The 14134-nt window shown below is 45.6% G+C and overlaps 1 protein-coding gene across 1 annotated transcript in view; it reads left to right on the top strand.

Moving 5' to 3' along the window:
• Positions 1-14134, top strand: part of Lrig3 (leucine rich repeats and immunoglobulin like domains 3) — a 52157-nt gene that overhangs the window by 18626 nt on the left and 19397 nt on the right. Inside the window, exons 4-7 of the mRNA XM_059245618.1 lie at positions 10958-11089; positions 12193-12336; positions 13359-13502; positions 13793-13936. Coding sequence (XP_059101601.1) covers positions 10958-11089; positions 12193-12336; positions 13359-13502; positions 13793-13936 — 564 coding nt within the window. The remainder of the gene's footprint in view (positions 1-10957; positions 11090-12192; positions 12337-13358; positions 13503-13792; positions 13937-14134) is intronic.

Raw genomic sequence — 14134 nt, 5'->3', positions numbered from 1 at the left:
GCAAAGAATTAGAAACAGTTTGATACATTATGTAACTGTTGGGGCCCATTTTTTTATTTAGTATAAGTGCCTGTGCACAATTTTGGGATTGGGAGAGGCATTTCCCTCTGTGGAAGGAAAGACTCCTTGAAAGAGAGATCCTTGGACCTCTCTCCACGAAGCACATCCGGTGCAGGAGGTCATTCTGGTGAGCGCCCTTCCCAGAGAGACCTGCTCCGTGGTTGTGCTTGCTAGAACTTACCTCTCTGTGGTGGGGAAGAAACTTCCAGTTTGGACGTTACATGCTTTAAAACATATGTTTTTTAAAATAAAGCTGTTGTCCGCCATTTGTCATTTTGCTATTGTTTGTTTGGTGGGACAGGGTGGGTCTCACTCTGCAGACCTAGTGCTCTCTCAGTTCGGCCGCCTCAGTTTCTCAGTGCTGGACTCCAGGCATGCCCCAGCATCCACAGCCCCTTCCATCTCTAGGCTTAAATTCTCTTGCCTCCTTTCTTGCAGGCTTGACTCCTCTAAGATAAGAATCCCAAGCTCTGTGCCAGTGGGCACACAGAATAGGGGTGTGGCGCACCTCCCTGTGGGATCACAACCACCACATACTCTGTTCTACCTCAGAGGAACCAGAGAGGCCCAGGTTCCCTGCCCTGTCCCCTGCCTGTTGCTCCGTGAGCCAAATCAAGCAGAATTAATTTAGCCCGGTGTATACACACGCAGTTAATCCTTCTACGAAACCTGGTTATTTGCTCGTGGTCTCGAACAGCTGTACTCCCTTGTTTTTATTATTAAGTGACAGTTGCTTGTTTAGGCCAATAGAACAGTTTATTCATATGGAAGAAGTGAGTTAACAGTAAATACTTTGCTTACTTTTTAAGGAAAATGTGGTGTTACTGATTGAATTACTGCAGAAGACCTGTGTTGAGCGTGTTACACTGGGCACATTCATTCCGCTCTGTTCTCTCCTAACCACCTTAAAGTGAAAGGGCTGAAACAAAGAAAAAAGAAACACCCAAAATAAATACCAACAAGAACCAAGACAAGATCACAGGCCAGATGAAAACGTCATTAAAAAGTTTGCAAGCTGATGGGTAAATTTTAAACTTCAGTAGGGAGAAAGTAGAGGACATCCCTGAAAGTGAAAACTCATGTGTGTGTATGTGTGTGTGTGTTCTCACAGATGCTTGTGTGAGTGTATGTTTGCATGTGTGTATGAGTACGTGTGTGTGTTCCTATGTGTGCATGTGTTAGTGTGTGAGAATGTGAGTGTGTGCGTGTGTATGAGTGTGTGTGTGAGAGTGTGTGCATGTGTTACTGTGTGTGCTTTTGTGTGTATGTGTGTGAGAATGTGAGTGTGTGCGTGTGTATGAGTGTGTGAGTGTGTGCATGTGTGTGTATACATATGTGCATATGCTGCTGATCCTCAGGATAGTTCAGGAATTCAAAACCTATAAAGGTGGAGGTACCCTATAGGACTGGAAAGAAAAAATAAAGAAAGACTTAGCTAAAACTTGTTTATAAGACGTAGTGTGACCTCCATGTTCTCATTCCAGACTCACAGCCCAGTGACTGCCTTGCATCTGACTCAGGAGATTGGAAGTTTATTTCTAGGATAACTTGAACAGAAAGTTTTTGGAGTTTGGGTGGGATAGAGGGCATTGCCTCTGAGTCAGGGAAACCGAGTTAAACGTGGATGCTGAGGTTACATCCTCTCGTCTTATTTCCGTTAAGTTTCTCAGGTGATAACAGCCATGCTTACACCCGTAGACTAGAGACGGAGGGTTTGCAAGAAAAAACAGCATCTCAGCGGAAAACGGCTTCCCTCTGTCACCTGAGTGGGTGGTTGCTTATTGGTCAACAGCCCCGTCACCTGAAGTCCTTAGGAAGCTCGTGTTCCCTTGGTTTCTTTAAGTTTCTGTCTTCTTCCATGTGCTCCTGGATGTCCTCACTATAAATCAGAGGATGACCTTGAACTTCTGACCCTCCTGTTTTCATCTTCTGAGAACTGGGATTTAAGTCATGTACCACTGCGCTTGATGTGTGTGATGACACCAAATCCAGAGCCGTGTGTTTGCAGGACACAAATCTACCCCCTTAGCGACAGCTACATCCCTACCTCCTTCTGGTTGTTTTGTTTTGTTTGTTTGTTTTGTTTTGTTTTTTGGTTTTGATATCAGGTCTTGCCTCGTAGGTCAGAATGGTTTTTGAACTCAATATCTTCCTGCCTCAGCCTCCTGAATGCTAGAATTACATGTATTTGCTGCCCTGCCTAGTTTTAGTAAGTTTTTTTTTTTTTTTTTTTTAAAGAACTTAGTTAGAATGGATAGAAAATATGAATGGATATCTAATATTTTCGAAAGTCAGAGTCTGAACCAATGGAAAGAAAAGGATTTGGAGGCATTAGATGGAGACGCAGATCTGGTCTTTGGGGCAGAAAGAGGAACAGCGAAAGCCAGCAAAACAGAAGAGCCGTGTAAAAAACGTACAAGCAGCGAATAGACTGGAAGTTGAAAATGCAAATATTCACCAGATTGTAAAACTGAAGCTAAGAATGAAGAAACAGTCCTTTCAACAAAGAAATAAAAGTTCTGGGAGAAAGCTGAAAAATTCTACCAGAAAGAACCAGAGAACAAAGGGATGGAGACTCGGAGAGGAGAGACGAGGACTGGGGATGTTGCCGAGGAATCGGCTCCTGTGAGTTGAATTGCACCAAAAGACACAGGTAGATGTTGGAGGGAAGAGATTACCAAAGACATGAGGGGGAAGAAAAACAATCTGAGAACTGAGAAGCCACATTTTCTCTCGTGAAAAGGCCGACTGTGTGCCAGCGGAAGGCTTCCAGTCAGTACATTACTGTGAAATTTCAGGATGTTGGGACCGCAAGAAGCTTCGAGAAGAGGGAAACTGGAATGCAGGCAGTGATCTTGCCACCGTACTCCTAACAGCAGGGCATTCCTGAGAGCTTGGTAGGAACACAGACTCCCAGGCAGGTCTCCCTTCCTCTGCACACACACTGAACAGAAGACACCCCCCCCCCCCCCCCCCAGTGGTGCGGTGCTCTCCAAACCTGCCTCCAGAATGCTCTCCTTGTTGGCTCAAGTTTGAGCAACGCTGGGGTGAAGGATCACAACAGAACCTAGCTTCTCAAACTTCGCCTGTGAGCACCAAGCCTCCCGAGTCTGAAAAGACAACTGCTTCTTGCCTGAACATGGTGCACAGCTAACCTGTCAGACTCCCAAAAAACATTCCCAAACGTAGAGAAGCTAATGGGAGATGAGGTCCAGGAGCAGAAGAGCATAAACTGAGAGCAATAAGGATCAAGGGCACAGGGACAAACTGTCAAAGAAGTCTCTCGGAGGGAGGCACAATGCTCGAGGTTCTGCAATTCTTCCCTGAAGCCTCCGTAGCAAAGCCGGTTATTGGTGGTACCCCATCATCCAACTCTTGACTTCCGGCTCCTGATGGCCAGGCAAGACCTTTCTATTCCATTTCTGTCTAGCTGGATTCACCAAGTGGAGCAAAGCCAAGACATTGAACCAGGAAGAGAGTGAAGCCCTCTTGGGCACGGCAGTTTGAATTATTGTATTAAAGAGCCTCAACTTGGAGCAAGTTGATCCCTGTAAGGAGTCATCTCTGTGTCTGCTTTCCTGCCCTCCTGGGCAGCTGTTCCCGGGAGGGAGGTGTACTATTTTCTGGTATATCCAAGCATCTGGGATCACCATTCCCATGAATGCCTACCGCACACATGTGGAGGTCAGAGGACTAGAGATAGATCAGCCATGTGGGTCCTAGAGTTCAAAGTCAGGTCGTTAGACCAGGCAGCAAGTGTTTTTTTACCTGCTTAGTCACCTCTCCAACCCCAGAATTTTAAAATTTAATTGCCAAAGCAGAGCTAGCTTTTATTGTACATAATTTCCCATTAAAATCAATTTTCAGTAACTTCCTGCTTTATCGCCCTCTTTGAGAATTCGTTGTCAGTTCCTGTTTACATAGAGGACCAACTTGAACTTACATACCTGGGATCAAGGAAGAAGGGTTGTGTTGTATGTAATATGAATGGGCTTTTGACCCTGGTTCCGTTCTTCATTTTAACATGGGTTATAACTGGCAGACATACAGAGCCCTGATTATTGGCGGACCACTGTTAAAACACTGTGGTGTAGCCGTCTTTATCCTGCTTGTGATCCGAAAGATAATTATACTTCGTGTTGACCTGGCTTTTAGCTGGAAAGAAGTGACACTCTCCTCCTCACGTGGCTCCCTTGTCTCCGTTCGGAAGTTTCCACGGTTGGCTCTCTCACTCGATGGCACAGTGCTAGTGGGCCAGTCTAAACATGTGAGTTCTCTTAATGAAACTTCCTCATTATCTTGTTCACAGAGGTGAGCAAAGGCTGTTTATTTTTATCTGTATGGGAGAGGCCTTTCGCCTGCCAGATCTTTCTTTCAAATGAAGTCTGATATTAAGGGGAGGTAGTTGTTTCAGCCAAAGTAGTTTTCAAGATGGCTCAAGGAAACTTTTTTTTTTTTTTTTTGGTGTGTGTGTGTGTGCCAAATGTTGGAAATAAATACCCTTTCATGTGTTTGTACCATGCTGTGTTTTCATTAATAGTCTGTGATTTCTTTATATATGGCGTTAAGCTGGTTGCTTGTAAGTTTATATCGAGAGCAGTATTTCCCTATGGCCAGGCCATACTGAACCTGAACAGTCAATAATATGCTTGCAGAGTAGGGTTTGCATGGGATGGCCACGGAGTCAGCTGTTGTTAGTGATACAGAAGAATAGAACTGGAGGGTTATAAGTGGGGTGAAACATTCCAAATAGAGAGGGAACTACAGGATCTAAAACATGGTCTCCCAGCCTCTCAAAAGGAGATTGCCTCCTCCACATGGCATCCTTAAGTAGCCAGAGTTGCATGCCCTGACACATCACGCCTGCAAGGCCTTGAGCTGCCTTTTATCTGGCGCAATAGGTGGGACACAGTAGAAACTATTGGCAGATGTTTCTTAGTCATTAAGGAGCGGGAGCTTGATTGGTTCAGGAATTCCAGTGTGTGAAAAAACCTGCTATTCCTGCCTCTCGCCAACAGAGACTCTTCCACTCTGAAAGTCCCTTTCCTCACCTAGGAAGGAAATTATCACCATTTAAATCCACTTAACAGTGCAGGAGAGCTTTCGAGAAGCTTGTACTTTCTGGAGATCACAGGGAGTCGAAAGTAGGCACGCTCACCAGGTCAAGTGGCCGTTCTAGCCTCACCGTCTTCTGCTCTGAGTGATTCCACCATGTTTACATTCACCACAGGTGTTCCTGGTGTCAGATCAAAGAAGCGCATTCCTAATATGTGGAGAGAGTGTAGTCAACCATTTTCTCAGGAGCTCCAGACACAAGAAAAGTGCTGGTATTGGTTGTTTTCATCTGTCACACTTAGGACTTGCCAAGCAATAGGGAATCCCGCGTCTTAGAAAGTACCTCACGTCCAAGTCCAACGCAAAACAGGGAAGTAACAGAGTGAAGGGAAACTCCTCAAGTTGAACTTGGTCCCAAGGCCGGAGCTATAGAGCAAAGGACCTGGGCCTGTGTGCAGGGGAGGACAAAGCCTTGGAGGTGCTCTGGAAGCGAGAAGAACCGTGGTTCGTGACCCCCAAACATAACATCTACACTGGTCATTGCCATGACACCAGAATACCACCCTCGGTCCTCGTTGTTGATTTAGAAGCCTCACACAGGATGCCCTGCGTCTGTTCTTGTTTGCCTTTTAGCTAGTCGTTCCCCACGCCTGCCAGAGCATCCGTCCCTTCACTAAGAAACCGCTGACCTCTCCCCACCAGCGATCCTGATAGGAAAGCCTTGGCCTAACCTGGTTCCCAGGGTCCGACTTCACCTACTGACATCTCAGCGGCCTTACTCATTATTTGTCTTAAGATGTATTATTTTTATTTATGTGGATGTGCAGATATCTGTCAACGTGTGTGCAGGTGCCCTTGGAGGCCAGGATAGGACTTTGGATCCATGGACCTCCAGTTACAGGTGATTGTGAACCACCTGATGTGGGTGCTTGGCTCTGAACTCTGGTCCTCCGGAAGAACAGCAAGCGCTCTTCACCTGGGAATCATCTCTTTGGTCCCCAGCTTCCTCACTCTTGAACGTCAGCCTTTCTATCTAGAGCTGTGAACGCTACGTCCCGGCCAGCCAAGCCCACTTCCATTTCCTTGAGAAGATGTTGGGCTTCCTTCTCTCTTGTTCGAACCCTGGGCCTCTGCTTCTTCTTGAAGCAACACTGGCCTGTTCTCCCTCTTGCCACTGGGAGAACTCAGCGTCCCTGGGGTCTCAGCAGTGACTTCCTTGGCGAATCCTGCTGACCTTTCTGTGCCCTTCCCAGTGCCCTTGAGGAGTCTGACCCTTGTGCTTTCACTGATGTCCCTTCCTTCCTTCTCAGCACCAGCCCTGCTAGTGACCTCGTCTGTCTGTCTGTCTGTCTGTCTGTCTGTCTGTCTGCCGTTTTCCCCACTATACCTGAGGCTTGAGGGAAGGCAAGGGCATCTTGATCTTGCTCATGGTTAGGTCTCCCTCCAGCCCTCTTAGAGTAAATATCATCAGAGAAAAAATGGTAAGGCCCTATTTGCCTCTACGTTTTTATGGTATTTGGCGAAGTTGCCTGGAAGATGGCATTGGTAACAAAATGAAGCCATTATTTTTGGACCTTGGAAGCCAAGGTTGACATACCTGGGGCTACTGTTTTTCCTGTGGCTGCTTCAGAAGCTAAGAAGGAGGCAACTGTCATACGCTCCCCACCAGCCATGCCCCAAAGGTCTGTTTGTCTTGAAGGGACTAATTATAAGTCACCTCAGCAGTGATTTTGACCATGGGACTCTCTGTACCATCAACAAACACAAGACCAAATATTCCTCCTCTCCAGTGGGTTTGTGCAGGGCTTAAACACCCTCCAGGCCTTGTTATTTGGGGCGATGGACAGATGCCACGTGCATGTAACTTCAGCAGTGGATAAGGACTTTGTTTTTAATCAAGAACTGCACACATTTTGCCCCAGTAGGAATTGGCTGTGGTGCTTTTGAATGTGTTGATAAATTTTGGCATTTGTCCATCTTTGGAGAAAAGCTAGAGCTGAAACTGAATTGAACCTTTGTCTTCTGCTAGTGGCTGTTTAGGACCCGATCACCGAAATACATTTATTTTGAGTGTTTTGGGTGATAAGAAATTTTCTTTTCTTTTCTTTTTTTTTAATGTAGTTACTCCTCTCTCTTTTTAAAACCCTCTTTCATGATATAAAGCAAGTTTTTTTTATTTGTTTGTTTTTGTTTTAAACTGGTACCTATCAGGTGGTAATTTGCCAGTTAGTCTAAGGTAATAAGAAACTCGAATTTGGATTGGACTCAGTTCCATTAGGGCAGATTTACATTTTTGTGAAACAGGGGCTATTATCCTGGTGGTTGTAAGGGATTTTTGTGCTGGGCGTCGAGGCTGACAAAGACCACACTGTGCATGCTCCATCTAGAAGGGAGCACTTTCACACTGCAGTTGGGGAGCTGTGCAGCTCAGGAAATTGCCGGCTTTGGCCGGACCGTACTTTTACTGCAAGGAAAATTTTATTCGTCACTCAAGTAATTGGCAGTTTTAAGACCTTGTTCATAATTACCTTATAAACAAACGAATATATAAACCAAAGATTGTACGGCTTGTTATCTGACTTGCAGCCTTTATGTGACCAACATGATAGACACCTGTGGGCCTCCCTCTCCCTACCTCAAAAAACTAATTTGCTCCATTTATTACAAAAAAAAAAATCTAATAATAATAAAACCAAACACTACACCTATTGTTTTCTTTCTGTTGTTGCAAAATACTGTTTAAGTCTCGGTAGGCTAGCCCCAGACAGTATAGGCCCAAACCAGGTACAGACTTGAAGGGAACTGTGAGATAGATAGGGTGGGTCTGGGCACTTCAGGGCTGCTGGGTAGCTGGAGGAAGGACATCCTGGTGACAGAAACATCAGGCTATGTATTTGGGAGAAAATTTCTCTCCCCCAAACTGTGGTTTTGTGTGGCCCCTATACCCCGACCCGAAGGCCTCTTGGCTTGTCTTAGACTGCCTCCATCTCCGGGACCTAGAAATTGACTGACTGTGGCACTAGCGTGAGCCTGTACCTCACAGCTAGATCAAGGAGTTTGCACCCCGGCAGATCCAGATGTGGGAAATCCAGATGTGGGAAACGGTCAAAACCAGAGGTCACGGCTGACTTGACTGTAAACAAAGTCTGTAAGGCTTTATGGGGATCCAAGGGGCTTTGTAGTTTGTGACTTGTGTGTAGGACTGGTGATTTCTTTTTTTTTTTTTTTCTCTTTGAACTTGACTATCCTCTCGGCTTTTAAGGTGTACTACACATTGTGAGCTTGTTACCCCGTGTGGGATTGCTTTTGGTGGAGTTACACTCTCTGATGATTTGGGTCTTGAAGACAATACCCTAAAGTCTTGAAAAGGAGTAGACTAAGGGTTGTTAACTGTCCTTTGAGAAGTTACTGAATGTGTTGTTTTGAGCCCGCCCGGTGTCTGTGGGGTTCCCTCCTCCTTGCTTGTTGCAGAGAAAGCAGCATCCGGCATTTGCAGCATCAGGAAGTCAGCCTTCCAACTGTAGGGAGCGCTGGACACACAAATCCCCGGAGGCCTGGCCTGTCTGGGAGAGGTGATTGAAAGGGACCCTGGCTGTGCCTCTGATGAGGGATCCGGGGGCCAGTTGGATTTCCACATCAGTTTCAAACTAGAAGTTGAGGGGTTTTTTTTTAATTAATTAATTTATTTATTTTTTAATTTTTGTCAAGGTAAGAAGTAGCAGCTCTTTCTGAAGGGATGTGTGCAGTGAGAATTGAATTTCCAAAATATCTCTGATGCTCTGTGTTCTGTGAACACAGAACCCTGGGATTGTCTAGGGACCGACTGAGACTTGCTGTGTGAGGTGGCTCAGAAGTGATCGGACTGGTTATACAAAAAGCCTCTACTTTCCCGACCATTAGATTATTAGATTATTTGTAAAAGAGAAATCATTTTATCATTCAACGGCTTAACATACGGAACGTGTTTAACGTGGGACACCTAAAGCATGCTCACCATTATTTCTGATTTCATCACATTTCAACACAGTGTCATGAACACGAATTCCTGCCTTAGAGGAGTTTGCAGTATGGCAGAGACCTGGGGTGTGCATGGGATGATGTGATGCAACGTAGGATTTGGGAGCCCATGTAAGAGATCCCCCTAACCTCTGAGATGGAGAGATGTCTCTGAGTTATTAATAAAAGCTTAATAAACCCAAATCCCTACAAAAATCCAGCTTTTGGTAAGTGACGTAACACACACGAGGGATGTTTTCCCACTAAGGAGAAGGCACACACGAGATATATTTTCTAATTTCCTTGGAAAGAGTTACTGCCAACCATACATAGAAGTACTGGGGTGAGGGTTTTGTCAAATGCAGAGTCCTGTGTACAGTGCTCAGATTATCACACTGTTCCTGGGGTTGTAAGGAAAAACCCCTTATTATGATTGTTTCTGGCTTTTTTACTTTAACGTGTTGTAAGTGACAATTTTGTTAGAAAACAGGAGTGAACTGAATGTACAGGCCAGCTCAACGTTGTCACACAAGTTCAGGCACTGTGTCGCTTAGGGCTAAATTTCCCCTTGGAAGCTCTAGTACCTGTGTCCGTTTGTAAGAGCTTGACTGGGCACCCCACCCCCTCTCCCCATTTGAAACGCAGTAGAAAAATGGTGGGAATGTTCTGTGTCATTCGATGCAATCAGGGATGCTGACTATTGTGCTCTTGAAATATAGGTGCTGTGATGAAGGAACACTTTGTTTGTTTAAGACATGGTCTTTTTTTAATATAGCCAAGGCTGACCCAGTTCTTCTGCCTCTGCTTCCTGAGTGCTGGAACTAGGAGAGTGTGCCCTGTGCTCACTAACATTTACTTACGTGTGAGTGTTGCAGGTTGTGTATGAGTGTATGTACGTGTGTGTACATTTACGTTATGTGTAAAGAGTTATTCGTAGCCAGTGACTACCATTGTGGTCTACTTTGGTCTGGTATTGAGGACTGGTAATGTCAAGCATGTCTTAATATACCTGTGTCTAGAGATTGTTCAGGCTGGTTGCTCTTCTGGGATACAGTTGTAAGGCAGAAAGCCCAGTAGCTCTTCCTCTGGTATGGAAGTCTCTAGTGGCTTAGTAACTTGCTGTAAAAACAGATGATCCTTCCAGCCAGGCACTAAAGCAGCCACAGGGTGATTGATGAGTATTGGAAGTTGATTGGCACCATGGTGTGAGGGCACTTTCTAAGGAAAGAATCAGATTGGGAATCAAGAAGAACTAGGGCTGGCTAGATGGTCCTGAGGGTAGACGTACCTGCCATGCTCACTCAGATCCCATGGAAACACATCAAAGTGGAAGGAGAAAATCTGACTCCATAAAGTCTCTTCTGACCTCAACATGTGTAGCCCTCTCCCACTAGTAGTGATAAATACAGTAAGTTTAAAAATGTGTGTGTGTGTATTAAGAATGGGGAAGGAAGATATATAATATACATGTATATGTTAGGAATGGGGAATGAGGGCAGTGTGGTCTGGTGTGCCCACTCGGCGCTAGACATTTCCTTTACTATCTAATAAAACTGGAGGAATTGGAAAAATAATCTGAATGAAGCAAGGTCAGTCCATTGTGTTTACGTGCATGGCAATCAGCTCTGCCTACTGCCCTGTCCGATTTGCGCGGGACCACTCTTCGTCTGCTCTAGTAGGAACTCAGAGCATGCATGGCCATGGGGTTGCCGTTCGTCTTTGAGAAGTACTGCTTAGCTCCACTAGGTTTTCATACTCCCGAAGGACAGGTCAGGAAGAGGCGCAGTGCTCTTCCCAGGCTGTTTTGTGCGGTTGACCTGTTACCCAGGCTGTGTTTTCATTTCAGGGCCGGGAACAGCATTGATGAAATCGTCCCTGAGCAGCTGGAAGCCTTTCAGTCCCTCGAGGCCTTGGACCTGAGCAACAACAATATTTCAGAACTTAGAACTGCATTTCCGCCCTTACAACTCAAGTATCTGTAAGTATAAATTACCAAAGCCTTGACCTGCAGGGAGAATATGGTTAGAATAGGGGTGGGCTTTAAGATACAGCAAACTCAATTTTACTGTCGTTGGATTAAAATGTAACTTAAAAAAAAAAAACTTATTTAAATTCATTTTATGTGCATAAGTGTGAAGGTGTCAGATCCTCTGGAACTGGAATTACAGACAGTTGTGAGCTGCCATGTGGGTGCTGGGAATTGAACCCAGGTCCTCTGGAAGAACAGCCAGTGTGCCCTTAACCACTGAGCCATCTCTGCAGCCCCCAAAATGTATCTTTCTTACTGAGTTGAAATTGGCATAAATAGGCACAATCTCCTTTCTTACAATTTTGTATCACAATTAAAAAAATATGCCCCAAACTAGAGCCTTGCTGTGTTTTTATTAATAACTAATTCCAAACAACGTCTCTATGTATCTTTAATGGACATTTGTCACCTTGAAAGATGCCAGTCAGTCTTTCCTGTCAGGATGTGTGTATTGCTTACTTTACTTGCAGCTGTCACTCAGTTCCTGGCAGGACCCCATTTAAAGGAGGGCGGGACTTAATTTGACTGACAGTTTGAGGGTACAGTCCATCGTAGCAGGGAAGGCATGATGGGAGAAGTGGCAAGCAGCCCTGTCACAGTGTGGACAGGAAGTCAAGCCAGATCATAAGACCCCGAGTCCCGCCCCCTGCAGTCTACTTCTTCTAGCTAGGCTCCGCCTCCCAAAGGCTTTACCACATTCTAAAAGAGTAGCTGTGCTGGAGAATAAGTGTTGGAGTGCATGAGCTTGCACCACACATTTTATATTAAAGCTGCAGTGTGTGGATCTTTTTATTTGTATGTATTATTTTTCTGATACTGGATATAGAACCCAGGGCTTCTTCGTACATGCCAGGCGAGGATCCTGCCAGTGAGCCAATGTGCCAGCCCATATGTATAAACCTTAATTTGTTTACATTGACCTCAGTGTTGAAAACTTTTAAGTACCCACTGGTGGTCAGGTTCTCTGGAGAGCTTTTGCAGTGGGGAGACTGAATGCACTCTGACTTCCCAGAGAAACCTGAGCAAACCTCTGACCTTCCAACTCCCAACAGGTATATCAATAGCAACCGAGTTATGTCCATGGAACCGGGGTATTTCGACAACTTGGCCGGCACCCTCCTGGTGCTGAAGCTGAACAGGAACCGAATCTCAGCCGTGCCCCCCAAGATGTTTAAACTGCCCCAGCTGCAACACCTGTAAGTGCGGTGGCCCCCTGGGTATCACATCCTCACCTCTAAACCTTGGGCGGGCGGGAGAACTTTAGGGGAGAAGCAGGTAACTGCCTTCCCCTCTCATGGCGAGAGCGGTGGAATCTCCAGATTGGGAAAAGGCTTTCCCGGTTATCTCATGCCAGCCGCTGCCTGACAAGACATGTTAGAGGGCCGCTGAGGGAGCAAGCCGCGTGATGACTGAGCGGGCCCCTTCACAAAGGTGTCATTGTGAACCTGGGGAAACCACAGGGTCTCTCAATAGCTGTGGTTTGTGAGAATAATGCCAACAACTCCGGGACGCTTTGATAGCTAAGTGGTTGGAGAGAACCGTCTTGTTAAGGACGGTAGACTGGTTTGTGAACGGGCTCCCGCAGTGGTGCCTTTCAACCTTGGCTGCGCATTACAGAGACTTGGGGAGCTTTTCAAAGCCCCAGCGCCCGGGCTGCACCCTACACCAATTATACTGAAACCTCTAGGGGTTGCAATTTGGGCTTTGGGAACTTTTAAAGCTCCCTAGGTGGTTCCAGTGTTCAGCAGAATTAGAGAGCTGCAGCCTGCAGGGAAGCACCAAGCTGAAAACTAATTTGGAATGACGGTAACCAACTTTGCATGCATATGGAGTGGGATTTCTGTGCCGCTCTTGCGTAGACCTCCTGGCATGATTATCACTCTAATTCTGCATCCACAGAGGATGAATACCAGTTTGTTTGCTGCTACCCTTAGTGGACAACAGTGTAGAAATGAAAATCTATTGTACTTCCCATAGTATTCCAAAAAATATATCGTGTGGTTTTACACAGACATACACCACTCCCACCTCCCCATAATAAATTGAAAAAAAAAATGAAATTCTTGTCAATAAAAAGTCTGGGAAATTTAAAAGCATTCTGTGTAGTTTAGCACTGATTGGGTTAAATATGTTGTAGTAGTATATGACACATTTTATTACTACCTCTGGAATTTTATTGTCATATGAACTAACTGCTTAATCGTAACATCCTATGCAGTGAACTGAACCGAAACAAGATTAAGAACGTGGATGGACTCACATTCCAAGGGCTTGGGGCACTGAAGTCTCTCAAAATGCAAAGAAATGGAGTAACAAAGCTTATGGATGGAGCTTTCTGGGGTCTGAGCAACATGGAAATCCTGTAAGTGTGGGTTATCACGGTTCCCACTCAGATGGAATGACCCTAGGGTACTCGGTACTCTTATTGAAAACCCACATTAAATTCTCATACTATACGATCACAGCTGTAATTTGTGACTCAGTGACGATCTGAGAATTTGGAAGCACATAAATCTTTTGCTGATGTCTTTATATATCCAAGCCAGATTATCTGGGCACATGAGGGAGACGTCATGGGTTGCAGGCAGCCATGCATGTTGAGACTAGATTATGAACTCCGGATCCCGCCTTTGGTTCTCGTTGTACCTGTAGGCAGCTAGACCATAACAACCTCACTGAGATCACCAAAGGCTGGCTCTACGGCTTGCTGATGCTGCGGGAGCTTCATCTGAGCCAGAATGCCATCAACAGGATCAGCGAGGATGCCTGGGAGTTCTGCCAGAAACTCAGCGAGCTGTAAGTTGCCTTTTTATTGTCCTCGGGTTCGAGAGCAAAGATCGTGCCGGAACAAGAGGTCCTTACCGCGGATCCGTGAAGTTTTCATAACAGAGTTTCCCAGGTGACAGTCACTTTCCTGAGTGCCCTCTGTTGTCCCTGCATTTTTGGTTAAGTTGAAGCTGGCTCTGCTCTCTTAGGCTCTGTGGCACATTGATA

The sequence above is a fragment of the Peromyscus eremicus genome, chromosome 18 (assembly GCF_949786415.1).
Source record: "Peromyscus eremicus chromosome 18, PerEre_H2_v1, whole genome shotgun sequence".
NCBI classification, from domain to species: domain Eukaryota; kingdom Metazoa; phylum Chordata; class Mammalia; order Rodentia; family Cricetidae; genus Peromyscus; species Peromyscus eremicus.
The sequence above is the reverse complement of the archived record's forward strand: the minus strand, read 5'-3'. Positions and strand labels throughout refer to the sequence as shown.